Raw genomic sequence first — 18,595 nt, forward strand, 5'->3', positions numbered from 1 at the left:
AAGTTTGAAGGAAATGGCATCACAGAAGACTGTGAAGTCAAACTGCTTACTGTGAGTCTGGATTCTGTCGAAATTCAGCATCTCAATAAAGTTTTATAATGAACTTTCAGTCTCAATAACTTTTTAAAACCTTTTTCAGTGAATTTTTGTACATTATTATAAATAAATAAATAACGTAATTCCTTTTTAATAAGACAATACACATTTTAATGCCTAAAATGCTGATGTAAATAAATACGTGTGTGGTTTATTTCTGTGTTGAAGCAGTTTGCATCAGAGGGTCGCCATGGCAACGGTGACTGGCGTGTCATACCTCCGCGGTTCTGCTGTGATCCGTGACCGTTGCCATGACAACGAGCGTTTGCGTGGCAGCCAGTCTCGCAGCTCATGGCCTTGTCACCATGGAAATGCGTTTCCGAGCCGCTTATTTACAGAAAATAGCCTTCATCAGAACATCAGAACCAGCAGGACCGGACCGAGCCCTCCGGACCCCGCAGACAGCCCACAGTAGGGGCAACCTGGACCGAGCCGGATTGCTGAGGTTCCTCCACACCACAGACCTGAGGAATGTCAATACAGCAAAACCAGGTGGAGCAGGGCGCCCTCTGCTGGTCAGAGGCTGGGATTACAGCCGCGGCCGTTCCAACAGGGAAGTTAATTTACAGAAAAAATCTTATTGAGAGTGAAATGAGGATTAATGTGAGACAGTTTTGCTCATCAGAAACTACGGATGTCGCTTTCCACCACGGAAGAAAAAAAAAAGCCCAACAGGAAGTCATCAGATTAGGTTTTTGTGACTTTATGTCTCATAATTATGACTGACAAAGTTGAAATTATAATATAGTATCTCAGAATTATGACTTTTATTCTCAAAATTATGACTTATGTTGTAAATTAGCCGTTACCATACAGTCTCATTATTTCTCTGCATGCTGCACTTACCTTTAACTTGCTGTTGTGAGGTAATTATCGGTGGTAAATTTTTAATTGAGTTAATTGCAGGGTCTCTAATTAGCAAATTCCCTTTTTAATCAAAAACCACATAGGCTATTGAAAAATTAAGAAACATTTTCAATCCAAAGACCCTTTTTGCTGCTAATTATTGAATAAATAGAAATATCCAAATATATTTTTAATCTGTACTTCAGGTTCTTTAACCCTCAGATTGCAGCAAAGTGTTTTTATCCGTTCATCTTTCCAGAGTTTCTCTGACCATTTCTGGAGCTTCGGCCCGTGGACGCTGGCATTAGCATTAGCTGCTACGTGTTTAGCATTGAGATGCTGTTTTAGCACAACTTAAAGACAACAATAGTCTTTTCCAGCATCCAATCAGATCGTTTAGAAGCAGAAATCAGTCATCAGGAGAGAAGCAGCCTCGTCCTCGATTGATGCTAGCGGATGTAGCTAACAGATTTATGGCCGTACCAGAAACACAAGCGGGTTGCAGCTCGGGACAAGATATGTTAAAAGAAGAAACAAAATAAAATAATAAATTGCATTAATAATTGTAACATGTTAAAGTCTATGTGATTAATAGAATATAACACGTTCAGGCCACAGACCTAGAGTTAATAGAATAGAAATCTTATTTAAAGTTAGTTTTTTTTTGCACACAAAGTAAAAAGAGAAACAACAAAAAACAAATTCAATAATTGAACGTTTTATTCCATAAAAACATATTTGGATATATCTTTTTAAATCAGAACCCTTTAAATATTCTCCACAGGAAGGGGCGTCTGTCTTTCCGCTCCCTGACAAACAGACATGAAACTTTGTTCCTCCTTTAAAAGACAAATTCTTTTAAGGCGACAAAAAAAGTTCATCGTTTGTTTTCAGCTAAATCCAACCAGACAAACTTCTCTGAAACTAAATAAACTCTCTATAGCTGTCCAAAGGTACCTACCGCCCCCTAGAGGCTGGCTGTGGCACACGTCGTTGCATTGCTACAGAAACCAGCAGAAGTTTCCATCTCAAGCAAGGTGGAGCCTGAATAAAATGTCTCCACCTAATAAGTACATCACCCAGCATCAGTGTAACTACGTTATATCGTTGTTACTTTATATTCAGGCTCTAAAAGAAAATAAATTATTTTTAAACTTCCTCTTGACCAAAAATACTTTTTGCTGCCATTACAAACCATAAACTGAGGCAAAACCAGCTGCAGCAGGAAAATCATCTGAAACACAAACTAACAGAAAGACGACTGTAACTAAATATCCAAGGCAAACCGGTGATAAATCTGGACACAAAAGACAATAAATATGTTTACTTCCCTTCTTTGTGGTTTTTCAGATTCTCAGTAAACAGATCTGGACCTTTTCTTGACATGTAGAAAAATTCTCCCACATATGACCTGAAATATCGATAAACTGAAAATAATTAGAATTAACGGAAAATTCACTTTAATCTATTCAAAGTCCCAGAGAGCAGGAAGATAAAAGTATCACTCAGTGCTGAAACTCTGCCCTCTGCTGACCTCAATGTGGAACTGCATGCGGACAGAAATAATTGCTTCGGTATCCATCCATCCATTTTCTTCCGCCTCATCTGGGATCAGGTCGTGGGGTCAGCAGGCTAAGTAAGGACTTCCCTCCCCAGCCACTTCTTCCAGCTCCTCCAGGAACCCCAAGCCGTTCCCAGGCCAGCTGAGAAACATCGTCCCTCCAATGTGTCCTGGGTCTTCCTCCTCCCGGTGGGACATGAACTCCTCACCAGAGAGGAGTCCAGGAGGCATCCTGACCAGATGGCCGAGCCTCAACTGGCTCCTCTCGATGTGGAGGAGCAGCGGCTCTACTCTGAGTCCCTCCTGGATGACCGAGCTCCTCTCTCTAAGGGAGAGCCCAGCCACCCTGCGGAGGAAACCCATTCCGGCTGCTTGTATCCGTGATCTCGTTCTTTCGGTCATGACCCAAAGCTCATGACCATATATGGGGGTGGGAACGTAGATCGACCAGTAAATCGAGAGCTTCGCTTTTTGGCTCAGCTCTTTCTTCACCATGACGGACCGGGACAGCGCCCGCTCCACAGCAGATGCTGCACCAATCCGCCTGTCGATCTCCCGCTCCCTTCTTCCCTCATTCATGAACAAGATCCTGAGATACTTAAACTCCTCCACTTGAGGCAGGACGACCCCCCTGACCCGGAGAAGGCTCTCTACCCTTTTCCTGCTCAAGACCATGGCCTCGGATTTGGAGGCACTGATCCTCATCCCGGCTGCTTCACACTGCTGCAAACCGCTCCAGCGAGAGCTGCAGATCACGACCTGATGAAGCCAACAGGACCACATCATCCGCAGAAAGCAGAGATGCGATCCTAAGGCCACCAAAACAGATCCCCTCAACACCTCGGCTGGTCCAGAGATTCTGTCCATGAAAGTAATGAACAGAATCGGTGACAAAGGGCAGCCTTGGTGGAGTCCAACTCTCACCGGAAACGAGCCCGACTTACTGCCGGCAATGCGGACCGTTGATTCAGTAACTACAGTTATATCTATTTTGAAAATTTTTCTGATATTTTAACATGTTTTTGATTAAAACTGTGCCACTGAAATACGGAGCTTTATGGATGTGGTTCCGCCTTATGGAGTCATAATACTGCTGTGTTATGATTTATGGAGTAAACATTTAAATTCATTCATATGAATGAATGATGCTGTGAACTTTCTCCCTTCTTTAATCCTTTGTTCACCAATCAGCCGTCAGATTGTCACATTAGCTGCTGATGCAAATCAATCCTCACATCTATTTCTGTCCAACATCCAGTCATCATTCGGGGTCTCCGTGGCAACTGCAGCCAGGCATCTGCCTGAAGGCTGGGTATCCTACAGGGGGCGCCGCCGCCGTCGCCCAGCAGCCATTGAACTGTTTTCAGTCAGATCAGAGTCAGGTGGTCTGACTGAAAGCTGAAGTGAAACGCTGAGGTTTCAGGTCGTTTCCCAGAAGGAGAAACTGCGGCGTTGTTTCTGTCAGCAGCAGTCAAACCGTCCTCCATGTTGGGTCTAAATCAGGGCGGCGGCTCAGATCACATTTCATTTCCATCCAAAACCAAAAACTGTTCCCACTTTATTGCTTTTTCTACTTGATGTGCAAAATAAAGTTCAGGAGTCTCTGCTTCCCGCTGTGCGCCGCCTCAGCCATCGCCGTTGCTCTCCTGCAGTTTGTGTTTGACCAGGAAGTCCCTGATGGTCACATGGTCATCTGGGCCCGCCCCCTCCAGCTGCTGCAGATGCTCCTCCCACCGCTGCTTGTCTCTTCCTGTTTGCCACGACAGACGGATCACCGCCTGCAGCAGCGGCAGCGCCAACGACTGCAGCACCGCGTCAGGATGTAAGGGGAGGAGCTTGTCCTGCAGAGGGAGGGGCTTGTCCTGCAGAGGGAGGGGCTTGTCCTGCAGAGGGAGGGGCTTGTCCTGCAGAGGGAGGGGCTTGTCCTGCAGAGGGAGGGGCAGGAGCATGCGTAGGGCGAGGTCGCAGTGCTCCAGAGCCTCCTCCAGCTGCTCCACCTCCTGGAAACAACAAGCCAGCCCCACCAGGGTGAAGAACCAATGGGAGGAGGCTGGGGGCGGGGCCTGTGTCTCATCATCATGGTAACTGGCCCAGCCCAGCTTGTGTTGGAGTCTCTTGGCGTTGAGTAGCGGACCCAAAGCCTCCTGGAAACGTTCGGCTCTGAACAAGAAGAAAAGCAGACAGTTAACCTGAAAAACCTGGAAAAGTCTGGAAAAACCTGGAGGACCAGGATCCAGATTCTGATTTAGTTTCGCCCAGATTAATTTTATTGCTTGAATTTTCCTGCAGGTTCATCATGAGTAGTTCTCAGCTGCTGTGAGCTTTAAGGAGTCCACCGCTAGCTGAACATGTTAGCATCAATATACTGGATTTCCTTATGAACCTAAAACTGTTAAAGAAATCACATTTATGACAAAACTGTTTATCTTTGTCATATTTTCACCTACGGAGGCCGTCAGGTTCTATTTACCCAGGTCACTAATATTCTATAAATAAAATATTGGTTTTATTTAAAGACCCCAGTCTAGCTAACACCATTAGCAGGAGCTAACACCTGAACGATACTTAATACGTAGAAATTCCTGTTCTGGCTGGACGGTGCTAGCTTCACAGCACCTAGCATATATCATCTACCCAAGATGCATTGCAGGATAAAGATGGCGACATCTTATTGACAATATTTTTATTTAATTTGTCAAATTAAGCAGCCTGCAGTATTCTTACTGTGTGTTTTCCTCAGATAAAGTCTGTTGTTCCAAGCAGTGGTGCATCATGGGAGCTGAAGCAGCGTTCTCACCTGATGAGCAGCTGGCCAGCCTGCAGGTCACTCAGGTAGAAGAACTGCCGCACACTCGGCGCCCCCCGCAGGACGGGCAGCGAACACAGGTGAGAGAGGTACTGCTCGAACGCCCGGCTCCGCTTAGCGATGGTTTCCGCCGTGAAGTTCCTGCGCAGCTTCTTTCCTGCGAACGTTAAGAGACGTCAGAGCTCAAACCCGAACCGCTTCCTGCAGCAGGACGATGCGGTGCCTTACGGGGGAACGAGACGCGCTCCATCTGGTTGCCGTAGTTACGCCTCAGAGTGGCGTGGAGCCGCTGGAAGTCGGAGTAGCGGCGGGTGATGACAGCAGGCATCTTGTCGCTGCCTCCGGACTGGATGACATGGATGGCGTAGAGCTGCAGGACAGAACCGGCTCAGTCGGGTCGGGCTGGCGATATGTTGTGTGATGCATCGGGTCGGGTCGGTGCTCAGAGGAAGAACTCACCACGTACTTGGTGGCGCCGTCCTGAACCACGCTGGCGTCCGTCACCTCGAACAGCAGCCCGTCCGCCAGCCGCCTCACGCCGTGGCCGGGACTCGACCCGCCGAGTCCGCGGAGGGTCCGCCAGCCGTCCTGGAGATGCCGGGTCAGCAGGGCGGAGGGGGCGGGGCCGCCGGGGCACACGCCCACCGGACTGGCGTCTGTGAGAAACAACAGACAGGAAATGAGACGCTCGGACCGCCGCCTAATCCAACCAGGACCGTCGGTTCTCAGAAAACGGCCCGATGTGTCGGCGACCTGTGCTGCTCAGTCCGTCCTCCAGCGACTCGCCCAGGAAGTCCGAGTCGCTGTCCATCGCCTCGCCGCCGTCCTCGCCGTCATGCTCTCCGTCGTCGAAGCACAGCGTTCCCCGGAGACGCTCCGTCACGCACTCCTCCTCCTCCAGCTCCGCCTCCCACCGCTCCTCGCTGAAGCCCCGCCCCTCGCCCTCCGGGCCGCCGTCCTCCTGGTCCGGGTCGGCGCCCGGGCCGGTCTTGAACAGAGAGCGCTTCAGGCGGTCCAGAAACCGTGCCGCCATGACGCCGCCTGGCAGGAACCAGAGGTTTGACCCATCAGTTTACAGCAACACCTTAGGTCTGACCTTTGACCTAAAATGTCACTGATGAACTTTTAGGTCCCAGAATCTCCTAAACTTTATGACAAACTTTTTACATTTGAAATCGCTCTGTCTCCGTTTGAATTCCATCTTTATATGATAAAATTTCTCCAAATTCTTTACATAGAATTCTTTTTATAGAAATGTACGAAACTGCGATTACAAAAAGTATTATAGCACATTAAGTACACCAAGCATATTCCTCACATGATTAGCCTTAAGTACAGAGTTAGGCTAAGCTAAGCTAACACTGCAGTCAAGGCAGCGATATTGCGAGAGCGATAAATTGGTGATATGATAGTTTTATTTTATGCAGGTTTTGACCTTAAAACCTGCTGGTGGAATTCAGAACAGCAGTTTTTAGGATTTTAGGTCTGGCAAAGTGAACTTTCCCATCCAAGGTTGGGTCTGTGCCTTACCAGAGGTACAAGCCTCTCTGGTTCATGCGCAAAATTCACATTTTCTTTGTTTTCCTTTTTGCAACATTTTTAAAGCTAGCTTAAGATTTGCACAACAATTGGATGGAAACAGCTTCAAGCTAAATATTCAGTTAGCAAGTTAAATATTTAGCTTCTGACTATTTAGCTAACTAAATAGTCAGCTTTCTAACTAAATATGTAGTTAGGCAGCTAAATAGTTAGCCAGGTTATCTAGTAACTAGTTACCCTGAGAGCGCCCTCCACAGGAAGTCAGAAGAACAGCAGCTCTCAGTGTGATTGCTGCTGTTCCTGAACGCATCCTGAGTTTTTAAAGAGGTTTTGGTAAAAGAATGTTCCTCATTCAGTTTATCTGAGGTTGAACTGAGTTCAGATCATTTATTTCCAGGTTGAAGGTTGCAGGGAAATGGTTTGTTTCCATTGCAGCTCTGCAGAAACTGCAAGCCGCAGCAGCGATGGCTGCCGGCCGACCTGGCTCCAGTTACAGGACCAGCAGCTCCTCCAAATGGAAATCATGTCACTGATTAATAATGCAGAGATCCGTGAAGCCGGCCTGCAGGAGGCGGCGGCCTGCAGACTTCCTCCAGATCATTTCCTCCCCAATGGCTGCAGCGCGAATCAGGACTGAAGCAGCTGATAAAACAGGAGCTGCTGACCATCAACTCTGCATTTCAGACCCAAACACAGGCCAATCAGACTGGATGATGCCATCTTTAGCTCCAGTCTGATGTTCACTTTCACAGTTTTCCTTTAGCTCTGACCTGCTGGTTCTGATTCTGAACAATAAATAGTTTTTCAAAGAAATAAAACTCCTGCAGGATCTGCAGAATACAACAGGAAGTAAAAGATTATCCACATTTATACATCAAAGTCCAAACTGAGGTGTTTACTGGTGGGACCTTCAGCTGGCTAATTAAATACTTAGTTTGGAGCTAAATATTTACCTTGCTAACTAAATATTAAGTATTTAATTTAAAACTTTTTAAATTGAATTTATAAATAAATGATGCATGAAAGAAACTGACAAGAAAAAAACATGTTAGTAGGAAAGAGAGCTCCTGATGAGATGAAGAATCGCCAGCCTTCCTGTTAGTTTTCAGCGTTGTTCTCTCCTGTTGACAGAAAAATGTCTCCAAACTTTCTGGTTCAGGTGTTTCTGCTTCTACGTCAATATTTTAATCCTACAGCTTAAAATATTGAAACGCAACACATCAATAATAGGGAGATTATTAATGAAATGTTAGATAAGTTTGAAAGTCACCAATTGTAAAGTTACACAGTCAAAAATAATCTGTTATTTAGTCAAAAGAAAAAAAATATTTTCTTCATTTTTTTCATTCATTCATAAATGTCATAATTTCACCCTATTTAAGTTAGGTAAATATTTATCTTGGAGCTAGTTACCTTGAAAACCTAATATTTAGTTAGAAACTAAATATTCTGCTTGCTAATTAAATACTTCAGTATCTAGTTAGCTTGCTAACTGAATATTTACTTTAAAGCTTTATATTTATATTTTATTTACAAATGAATGAATGAACATGGTGAAAATATGACATTGAAAAATGAACCCACATTTTTTTAAATAAATAACTCAAATTAATGTCCTTCCTTCCCCACCAGGTCGTCACTGTAAATAATAATTTGTTCTTACTCACCTGTTTGAATCAAAAGTCAATAAAACAAGTAAATAAAAATAAATTGAGTGTTTAATCTGTATTTACATCTTACACCATGTTTTCTATGCCAATTAGGTTAAATGAAAACAAACTACGTCAAAATTTGTTGGTTTTATTGTTAAATGTTTGACATTAAAAGGTGTAAAAGCTTGTAGTCTTGCAATAAGGAAATTATTTTTCAGCTAAAACTGTCCAGAAATGAGAAGTTAAAAGCACCGAATGTCCGTGAAGGCATCATTGTGATGACTAACAGGTAGTTATCGATCACCAATAACTTAACGTAAACATATTTAAAGTGTTAAAGGAGCATTTATTGATCACAAACCAGACCTTTGTGTTAAACTCCGCTAACTGACCCAAAGCTCCCGGACCAGAACCGGTTCTCCTCCTCTCGGTCTCAGTTGTTTTGAAGTTAACCTCCAGGCTGCGCGGAGTTAGCAGCGGAGCTAACAAGTTTCCGCTGCTCCTCCTTTCAAAGTTGCTCCAAAGCCTCCGACCTCCGGACACTCACCCTGGACTGGACCGGGACTCGCTGTCCGCTCCGCTTAGTCCATGTCGGCCCGGTTCACCTGAAGCCCGAGGTTCCTATCATGATCTCCAAGGTGGACCGTTAAGTCCGAGTTTTGCTGTCGGACCGACTCTTTGAGCTGACTGCATCCTGATTCCCTCAAGCTTTCCCCGGCCACAGCCAGCGGGAGAAGGCGGGGCCCTCTGGATGTCGCTTGGTGACCATATAAGGACATGCAGTGTTCAGTTCCGTCCAGTAGAGGGGAGTAAAAACTCCAGCAATCTGAACCTACACATTGTTCTGATGCCATAAATTATGCAAATATTTTTACATTATAAACTGTTTTTACATGTGTTTGTTTAATTTATCATATTTTTAATTTTAACGCAGAAACATTTTAAATATTTCCTTGATTTATGTTTTATTTTTTATATTTCTTATTTATTTTCTGTATACAAAGAATTTGTATAATTTATTTTACATACTGTGTTAGTTTCATGTATTGTATTTTTAATTTTAATGCGGAAATATTTAATTTCAAATATTTCATCCATTAACATTTCTTTTATTTATATTCCTTATTTACTTTCCAGATCTTTGTTTTACTGTTTATTTATTTTTGACATAGACTTGTCATCCTTTAAATAAAAACAATTCAATAGCATTAAAGTAATAGATGTTTCAACATAAATATAAATTATTTCTTTATTACATGGGTAATTTGGAAAATATATTTATTTATTTTATGCATTTAATGAAGTAGTCAAACTCCTAAATAATTTCTGTAAATATGATTAAAACTACAAAAGTGCTAAAATCCTAACTGGCAGTGGAAATATTACATCTTCTTCCTCCACTTGATGTCAGGTCATGTTCTTGGTGTTTGCACCAACTTTTACATTCAAATCTATTGCAAATGTCACCAAATGAACTCAGTAAGTCACTGGAAAGTTGTTGGGTTTTTTGTAGCATTGAATGCAGCACTGCGGAGAGAGGGTTAGGGGCGTGGCTAACCTGACGCAGTCCGGAGGAGTTGCAGTGGGCGGAGCTTGGGGTCTCACCTTGTAAAGTTGGAGCCTCCACCCTTCAGATGAAACTCGGAGTTTCTACTGTTGACACATTTCACCGACCCGCGTCTCACCTGAGCAGGTAAGAGAACCAGAACCCTTTACTGGGTCGGGACCAGTAAGATGTATTGGGGCAGACATTATAAACTGGGTTTCATTGGAGGTGGGCGTCTTCAGCGTGTTTTTAAGAAGTTTCTGAGTGGAGAGGTTCTTCCTGCCTTCTGACTGTGAGCAGCTCTGAATGTTGAGCCTGTTGGTTTGTGTCAAACCAACACCTGGTGACTTCAGCGGCTGACAGACAGGAAACAGGAAGACAGACAGATGGCAGCAGGGCAAACTGTCAGGCCACAGATTCAGCTTCAAATGTAGAAACATCTGAATCTGTTTGGCTAAATCATCTGGATGGAAAGAGAACGGATCGTTTTCAGATTCCAGGAACATCAGTGAGTTATCCTCACGTTAAAAAGTTTTAACCTGTTGGTGAAATATATGTGGAAAAAAGGGTTAGGGTTTAAATATTTAAATATTTAAAGTTAATAATTTGCTAAAATTCTATCTGGCTGTTTAAATATTTCATCTTCTTCCTCCACTTCATATTTTATGTGTTTGCACTTTTATGTTCAAACAAAGTGCAGCGTCTTTGCTGCAGAGCAAAGACGCTGGTCTTTGCTCTGCAGCACCAGCGTTCACACTGCAGCCTGAAGTGACCCAATTCTGATTTTTGGTAATTCCAATTTTTTTGCTGGGCCGTTCACACTGCCAGTAAATGCGACCTGTATGCGTTCTGCAGTGTGAGCGGGCAAACGACCTGAAAGTGTCCCGCATGCGCAGTAGAGGGCGCCATAGCGTCAGCGTTCTCAGTGTTCTGCCAACCGCCATAAAAAGAAGAAGAAGTGCTCAGAGTTTAACGGTGGAGCTTAGTTTACATATTATTGTTGTCCAACTGGAGCAGCATATTAACAACTTAATCCTCATTATAGTCCATCAAAGTTGCTGTTTTTCTTCCCGCTTGCGCGCATCAGGACGCAGAATAGTGAGATTTGTTGAGAATCAGTGACGTTCAGTTCGGATGAAGGTGACCTGGATGTTAGGTCGCATTTTAATCGGATACGTATCGGATATGGGTCAGATTCGAAAAAGAATCCGACCTGTGCTGTTCACACTGCCATGAAAAGATCGGATACAGGTCGCATTACGTCAAAGAAAATCGGAATTGAGTCACTTCAGGCTGCAGTGTGAACGCACCCAGACTGGCTGTGATCCGCTTTCTGTTGGAACCATATAACCCACATGTGATCAGAATCGTCACGGTAACGGCTGATGGCTTGTTGAGCCAACAGGAGTTTCTGTTTTGATGCCTGATTCATATAAAAACAAGGTCAGGATCCCAGAGCCGTGATGCTCCCAGCAGATGCTGTGTTTGTGTTGAGGAACCGTTCAGGGAAACGTCTGACTGCAGAGATTATCCTAACATTAATACAGCGTGTTCATAAATTAATCTCTACTGACGGCCAACACTGGAACAAAACTTCAGAAAGGGTCGAGAAAAGCTTCAATCGATCAAGTTTATTTAACTTTTAAACATTAAATCCTAATGAACATTTAAACTGGAACTGGAAGACATTTTAATATCCAAAATAAATAAAACGAATTATGAAGCTTTATTTAGGCCAAAGCAGCAGACTGTAGACTTTTATCATCCAGTTTTTGGTAGAAAGAGAAAAACAACAAATGGAAATTATTGAGCTGATTTTAATTTATCATTCCGTTATTGATTTATTGATTATTTTGCCAGTCCTAAAAGCAAACATTACATCATCAAAATCAATGTTCCGGTGATTATTAATCGGAAGCAGCTCTCACCAGCTTAGCCTTGATTTAAAGGATCTCTGTGTTTCGGCTGTTTTGCAGTTTTCTAGAAGTTTGTTCCAGATTTATGGTGCATAGAAACTGAATGCTATTAGATGCTAATCCTGCAATGGAGTTCAGTCACTCCAGAAGTCGATCTGAGCCGATCTTTGATCGAGTCACAGTGAAGAGAGTTTTCCTCTTTTTCAACATGCAGCATCAGATCTTTGCTATGCAGCACCAGGTCTTTGTGCTGCAGCACCAGGTCTTTGTGCTGCAGCACCAGGTCTTTGCTCTGCAGCACCAGGTCTTTGTGCTGCAGCACCAGGTCTTTGTGCTGCAGCACCAGGTCTTTGTGCTGCAGCACCAGGTCTTTGCTCTGCAGCACCAGGTCTTTGTGCTGCAGCACCAGGTCTTTGTGCTGCAGCACCAGGTCTTTGCTCTGCACCACCAGGTCTTTCTGCTGCAGCACCAGGTCTTTGTGCTGCAGCACCAGGTCTTTGCTCTGCACCACCAGGTCTTTCTGCTGCAGCACCAGGTCTTTGCTCTGCAGCACCAGGTCTTTCTGCTGCAGCACCAGGTCTTTGTGCTGCAGCACCAGGTCTTTGCTCTGCACCACCAGGTCTTTCTGCTGCAGCACCAGGTCTTTGTGCTGCAGCACCAGGTCTTTGCGCTGCAGCATCAGAGCCATTTGCGCTGCAGAGTCCTCAGATGTTTAGCATCATGCTGCATGATCTGTAGACAAAAACAGGAAAAACCAGTCTGGCTCATCCAGCTGCAGCAGAAAGGACGCAACATGTTTAACCAACTGGAAAATGAAATGAAATAAAGCTCCGTACGAATCAAACCAGGAAATGTTTTATTGCTGGGTTTCAGATGACGTAGCACTGACACCACCCAATGCAGACGGAGGGCAGGAAGTAAATGCAGCCCATTTATTTCTGTTGATCCAGCATCAAAATGCCTAAAGTCTCAGTCCTTTACGGTTGCTCCAACCGCTCTAACAGAGAGAAAGATAAACGTTATTTTCGTGTTTCTAAGGTAGTTGGTCACAAGGGAGTTAATTTTAAAAAACTTACCGATAAAAGAGGAGAAAAGTGGATCAACAATCTACAGCTAAAAGCAGGAGGGGGAGAAACTAACAATTAAGGTTGCCACCCGTCCCTTAGAACATGGAATCGTCCCGTATTTGGCTGTTAAATGTAGCGTCCCTACATTTAATACGATATGGGACGCATTTTGTTCTGTATTCTACAAATGTGGATGTGTAATAATTAAGAAATGATCCCAGAGTACTTCATATAGTCGGCTGCCCCAGTCATTGTTTCACTCGATTTTGTTGCGATATTGTGCCCAACTGCTTTCTGGGTAACACAGACAGACAGGCTAAATCAGGTGTTATGATCAGTTACTCAGTACTTGAGTAGTTCACCAAATACTTTTTACACTTGCTTAATTAAATGTGTTTTTAAGGTATGCTGCTCTGATTGGAGTACAGTTTTGGGGTACTCTGACCGACTATGCATGAACAAAATAATGTCCATCACTGCAGTGGACGTCCCCTCAGAGTCCCCCGCGTCATGGTGGGCGTCCCTTATTTTAATTTCTGAAAGGTGGCAACCCTAGTTACTTAGAAAGCCAAGCATTCATATGTAAGATAAAATATATTATTTTTATGCCCTAGCCTGGTTGTCCTCAGAGTGCTAATGTTAGCAGCTAGCTCAGTGCCGAGTCACGAACAGAGGACATGTTTGCTATTCTGACAGGTATGATGATCTGACAGAACACCTGAGAAATCCCCTGCCGGACCTCCTAGGGCCGTGCAGGGGCCACTAAAGGGGCAGGTGCTCAAAAAAAAAAAAAGGCACATCTAACCGCCTTCTAGGACAGAATATTAAAGTCACACAGCTTTCAGAGTTTAGCAATGATAAATTACAAATTGTGAGATATACACCTAGATTTAGTACATCTTAACATAACAGCTGCCTTGTAATATTAAATATATTGTTCACTACCAAAAACTGCATGTTGATCATGGTAAGAACCTTTATTAATGTTGTTCATACCTGCGGTTCTGGTTCTGACCCAGTTGGTCAATAATGCACTACCTTTGGCTGCTTCTGTTTCTGACGTCTTTCTTTACGTGGCATCTTTGAACTGAAAAAAGGAAAACATTATGATCAGAACACTATTAAACCACACCACCAATTATTTACCCTTGTTTAAACCAATATGTTTTTTCAGTCCATAGCGCAACATAAACTTACTTAAAGTCTGGATTGAGTTTTTTCCCCTTCATTAATGACTTTTATTACATACATTTTATCTATCAAGGTAATGCAGGGTGAGTTATTTTTAATTCTAAATGAATATCCTTGTTGGACTTTTATTTAAGTGCTATTCTCCTTCAAGATACATTTACCTAACGCCAGAATAAATGCCATGTACTTTATGCAGCAAAGGAAATTAGAAGATCTGACCATTATGGAGATGATAAGTTTTGGACGGACGATGTTCCCCTATTGCATAATCGATACTGAATAATAACTGATATCATTAACGATACAGGGAAGAAGCTTTTAGTTATCTAGCTTTGCTAGCAAAGTCGTTAGCTAGCAGCTAGCTAATAGCACAACAACAACAGCCTAATGTCTGTATGATAAAAACACTGAATGATAGATAAGAACAGTTTCTCCTCACCTGGCTGTCTCCTCCCCTCAGTAGTTCTTCAGAGAAAGGCAGACAGAGGCCTGTCAGTGTCTGTTGTATTTCATTACCTCTCTGCTTAAACCGCTGAAGCAGAAACGAGACTTCAACGTTTTCCGTCATCTGACAAGCAGCAGGTCTGCTCCACTTTATTCACCAAAAACGTTTTTTTTTTTTTTAATTCACCAAAAACTGATCTGTAATCTGGAACGTTCACTACGTTGAGCTGCAGTTAGCCGCCTTATCTCACTGCGCGAGAGGAAACTGCGTCACGGGCAAAAGGTCAAAGGTAACAAGGTGACCAGAGGGCTTATGTTATTTTTCTTGAAAAATACCACACACACAAAAAAAAAATAAACAAATACATGTTATGTGTCAGAAGAGGGCTTAGGAAATAATAATAATAATAATAATAATAATAATATAAAAATAAAATTACCAAAAGGGGGCAAGGAGCAAAAGGGGCAGGTGCTCAGGCCCCCCTATCCCCCCCCCTTTGCACGTGCCTGGGACCTACATTAGAGTTTCGCGCGTCATCCGGGTCACGTGTCTCAAACCCGGCAATTGACATTCTCAGCTCTTCAAGCTACAGCGGAGCGCCGACTGCAGCTTTCAGACCAATCATATTTTTAATATCAGCAGACAGTTATTCTTTCTGAAAAGTTGCTAAGTGAAAGTTTTTAGACGTCGCCTGATGGGCGGAGCTTCCAGTCAGAACAGGAGGCAGATCAGATGGTTTCACATATCGGCGGAAATTTAATTACACATTTAAATCAACCCAGAATAAAGACCAGGAAACTCACTATCTATGTTTCCATCCATTTGTTGTGAATTTTAATCAAACTCTTAAAATGTCATAAAAGAAAAAGTGAATTATGAATAGTTTGGAGCAAATCCGTGTCCTGATGTCGTTTTGACTGTAAAACATTTTGAAGTTAAAACGGTGAGGGGCTGCAGTGGAGCCTCCTTCATCCGGCTCAGACACTGAGCACAAAGCTGCAGGTTCTTATCGTCTGGAGACGAAGGGATTTTCTGGAAACTGTTTCCAGACTCCAGAAATGGAGGTTTGATGTTTTCCTGGGCGGCTCCAGCTGTCCAGCTGCTGCAGGTGTGTCTCACCTGAGAATGAATCAGTGCAGGGTGGGAGGGGGATCACATGACCACAGCATCAGTTCCTAGAAACCTCAACATGCTGACTCAGCAGGCTACCAGAGGAAAACAGCAGAGAGGCGTCAGAGAGCCCAGGACCAGCATGGAGAGCAGCTTCTCCTCACGGCTCCCAGGAATCTGGGGAGAAATCCTGGACTCACTCAGAGACACTGATCCATAACCGGCTCATGGTTTGATTACAGACACAAACTCTGTCATGTTTTCATGTTCTGGAGTCACAGCAGCTCATTTTATTTCAGAATAATGAGAAGTGACGTCATCATGTTAGCAAACCCTGCTGTGGGAGGAAGTGCTAAAAACACCAAAAAGAACATTAAAACAATTAGCTAACAGTACTAATGACACCAAAAACCCATTAAACCCTGAATCACACGTCTAAAATTAGCTTCCCAGTGGTTGTACCAAAAAAAGTGTGTGTTGGATCAGAGCCGGCGGCTCTCGGTCGGTCAGAGGTGTTGCTCTGCAGAGGGTTGCCCTGAATACAAGTTGCTCCACCGGTTCTGCCGGCTGGTTGCGGCTGGGAGGGGCAGACGGAGATCAACAAGCCCGAAACCTGATGGAGAAACTCCAGCTTCTGCTCTGCAGTAAAATGGTGCATAATGGAGAAACCGACATCCAGCTCTGCCGTCGCCTGATTGGTCAATCCTCCACAGGTCTAACAGGGCGACCAATCATTTCACCAAACATGTCTGCTTGTCTTCTCTCTGGGTTTTCATCTTGTCTCAGGGACCAATACTAAAATATACTAGAGAGATCAGTCGGTCAGTCGGTCGGGTCATTTCAGCAACACGTGAAAACATCGTAGAGTCAACAGGAAACCAGAATCATCAATTCTGATCAACTAATCAATGTCCCATTGATTACGGTTCTGCCTCTGAACATGAGCGTTTTCCTGATTTCAAGGAGTTTCCTGGAAAGTTTTCTGTAATATGATGTTTGGTTCTGATCCGTTCCTGTGTGGACCTGAGACAGCGCCCCCTGGAGGAGCAGTTCATCCACCAGACCGACTTTATGTTCAACATGATTCCAGACCTGAGCTGTTCATTTTTTAATTTAGAGAAGAGTGATTACTGATCAATTAATCAATTTATTGCTAAATTAATCAATTGAAATGCTCTAAAATGTTTACAGACTTCATTATCCTTTTTTTTTCAAGGGGGGGTTTATTTTTCTGTTTTATCATTTCTGGATATTTAAAATATCTTCAGGTTGAGTCTGAAATGTTATTTACAAAATTAAAGATCATTGCCTCGGTTCTTTCATGCAATCCTGTAGTCTCCATGGCAACCAGTCAGCTGTTAAACACCTGGGTGGACCTAGCCCCGCCTTCGAGCCGCAGCTCCTGCCCCTCTCAGCTCCTTCAGACTAGCCAGCAGTAATTAGCAAACAGCAGCTGAGCTGCTATTCAGAGCAACGCTGGTAGAAGCGTTAAAGGGTTAATGGAGGAGCCATGTTGGATGACTTCCTGGAGGCGGAGCTTCAGAAAGAGCAGGAGCTTCTTAAAGAGACAGAGGCCCAATTTCAAGATGTTAAATCAGGAAGTAAAATGTTTTTTAAGTCATGTTGGATATAAACAGCATTTTTATGACATAGTTAGTTGGTTGTGCTATAAAATGGAAGCGTAACTCTGGCCCTTTAAACGCCCCAGGGTCGCATGAGCAGCCACGCTCGACCCGTAGCGACGTTAAGATCTTCTTGGTTTTATGTTTCTGGATGAAATCTTGTGTTGGAGTTTCTGGTTTCTGACTCATTAATGAAACGTTTTTATGGCAGGAGACGGTTTCATTCAGCCTGAATGTGAGCAAACAGCCTCACTGTTTCGGTAGCTTTGGGTTCAGGTGGTTTATCTGGGGTCCAGCTTCGTGTATCAGGCAGAAATGTGACGTTGCTGAACAGGTTTTTATTTCTGCCTGCAGTCACTCCAGTCTGAGCGGAGCTGCTGTCGCACGTCGCTGCAGCTTTCTGAGTTAATAAGTGAAGGAAAGCAGAGTTAATGTTTCTCAGCTCAGCGCCGTGTTGGCCTGTTTCTCCTTAGTGATGTTTGTTTCTCTGGTCGAAGAGAAAAGATCCGAACTGATGCAGGACGCCTCGCCGCTTGTCGTCGTAGGAACATTTTGTCCCTGATTCTGAGCAAATACTTTCTGAACGTTGCATCACATCTACCTGCAGGCTGAAAACACAAACCCAGAAACTAGGAACTTTTACTCAATTACACTTGAGTAACTTTTTGAAAAAATTTACTTTTAGGAGTATTTTTGTTTTTGAGTAATTTTATTACAAAGTGTCTCTGAATTTCTGGATTTTCTTCCCCTGAATGAGAAACAAACATGTTTGAACCAAAACCCTCCAGACTGAAACTGACCTGGAAACATTTTATTTGAACTGATTTTATTAGATTTTGTTTTGTGAATTTTTGTCATTTTGGTTCTTAAAATACCAAAATAACTTAACTTTATATGTTGGTCCGCCTGATGATGTGATTTTTAATATTAAATGATTGATGATTTGCTCAGTCACTCATTACTCGACTTTTTACTTTTTTACTCTTGGTTCAGTAAAAACATGTTGAAGTTATGATACTTTAACTTTATTACTCCTCACACACCTTGTTTCAGGTCTGATGTTTGATTTTTCTGAGCTTAATTAAACTAAAACGATTTTGTCTTTAGCCTGTTGTGCCTCTAGAAAACACAACAGATGGAAAAAGTAAGTACACCCTGCTGTTTGCGCCTGATTAAGACCAGCAGCTCTGTGTCACTG

General features: G+C 43.4%; 2 protein-coding genes across 4 annotated transcripts in view; one reads left to right on the forward strand and one right to left on the reverse strand.

Moving 5' to 3' along the window:
* Positions 1-1,644: 1,644 nt before the first annotated feature.
* Positions 1,645-9,239, reverse strand: snx21 (sorting nexin family member 21). Its single transcript, XM_014968550.2, has 6 exons — positions 9,048-9,239; positions 6,063-6,350; positions 5,769-5,965; positions 5,538-5,679; positions 5,301-5,466; positions 1,645-4,663 (listed from the first exon to the last, which is right to left on the reverse strand). The coding sequence occupies exons 2-6, from the start codon at positions 6,340-6,342 to the stop codon at positions 4,129-4,131; spliced, it is 1,320 nt and encodes a 439-aa protein (XP_014824036.2). The 5' UTR covers positions 6,343-6,350; positions 9,048-9,239; the 3' UTR covers positions 1,645-4,128.
* Positions 9,240-10,077: 838 nt separating this feature from the next.
* The window catches only part of LOC106904278 (deoxyribonuclease-1-like 2), a 20,456-nt gene continuing 11,938 nt past the window's right edge, over positions 10,078-18,595 (forward strand). For 2 of the 3 annotated variants that reach the window (XM_014968551.2, XM_014968552.2), the window contains exon 1: positions 10,078-10,193. The gene's annotated coding sequence lies outside the window, so the exon portion shown is untranslated. Of the gene's footprint in view, positions 10,194-10,411; positions 10,555-18,595 lie in introns of those variants that run through there. The other variant, XM_088002964.1, reaches the window with a different exon arrangement.

The sequence above is a fragment of the Poecilia mexicana genome, unplaced genomic scaffold (assembly GCF_051168715.1).
Source record: "Poecilia mexicana isolate PSO_F unplaced genomic scaffold, ASM5116871v1 scaffold_23, whole genome shotgun sequence".
NCBI classification, from domain to species: Eukaryota; Metazoa; Chordata; class Actinopteri; order Cyprinodontiformes; family Poeciliidae; genus Poecilia; species Poecilia mexicana.

Excerpts from the sequence above, each read along its gene's own strand:
- snx21 (XM_014968550.2), bottom strand. The coding sequence starts at position 6,342 with ATGGCGGCACGGTTTCTGGACCGCCTGAAGCGCTCTCTGTTCAAGACC. Across the intron at positions 5,966-6,062 it reads GGACGGACTGAGCAGCACAG|ACGCCAGTCCGGTGGGCGTG; the intron begins GTCGCCGACACA and ends TGTTTCTCACAG. Across the intron at positions 5,467-5,537 it reads GGAGCGCGTCTCGTTCCCCC|GAAAGAAGCTGCGCAGGAAC; the intron begins GTAAGGCACCGC and ends TAACGTTCGCAG.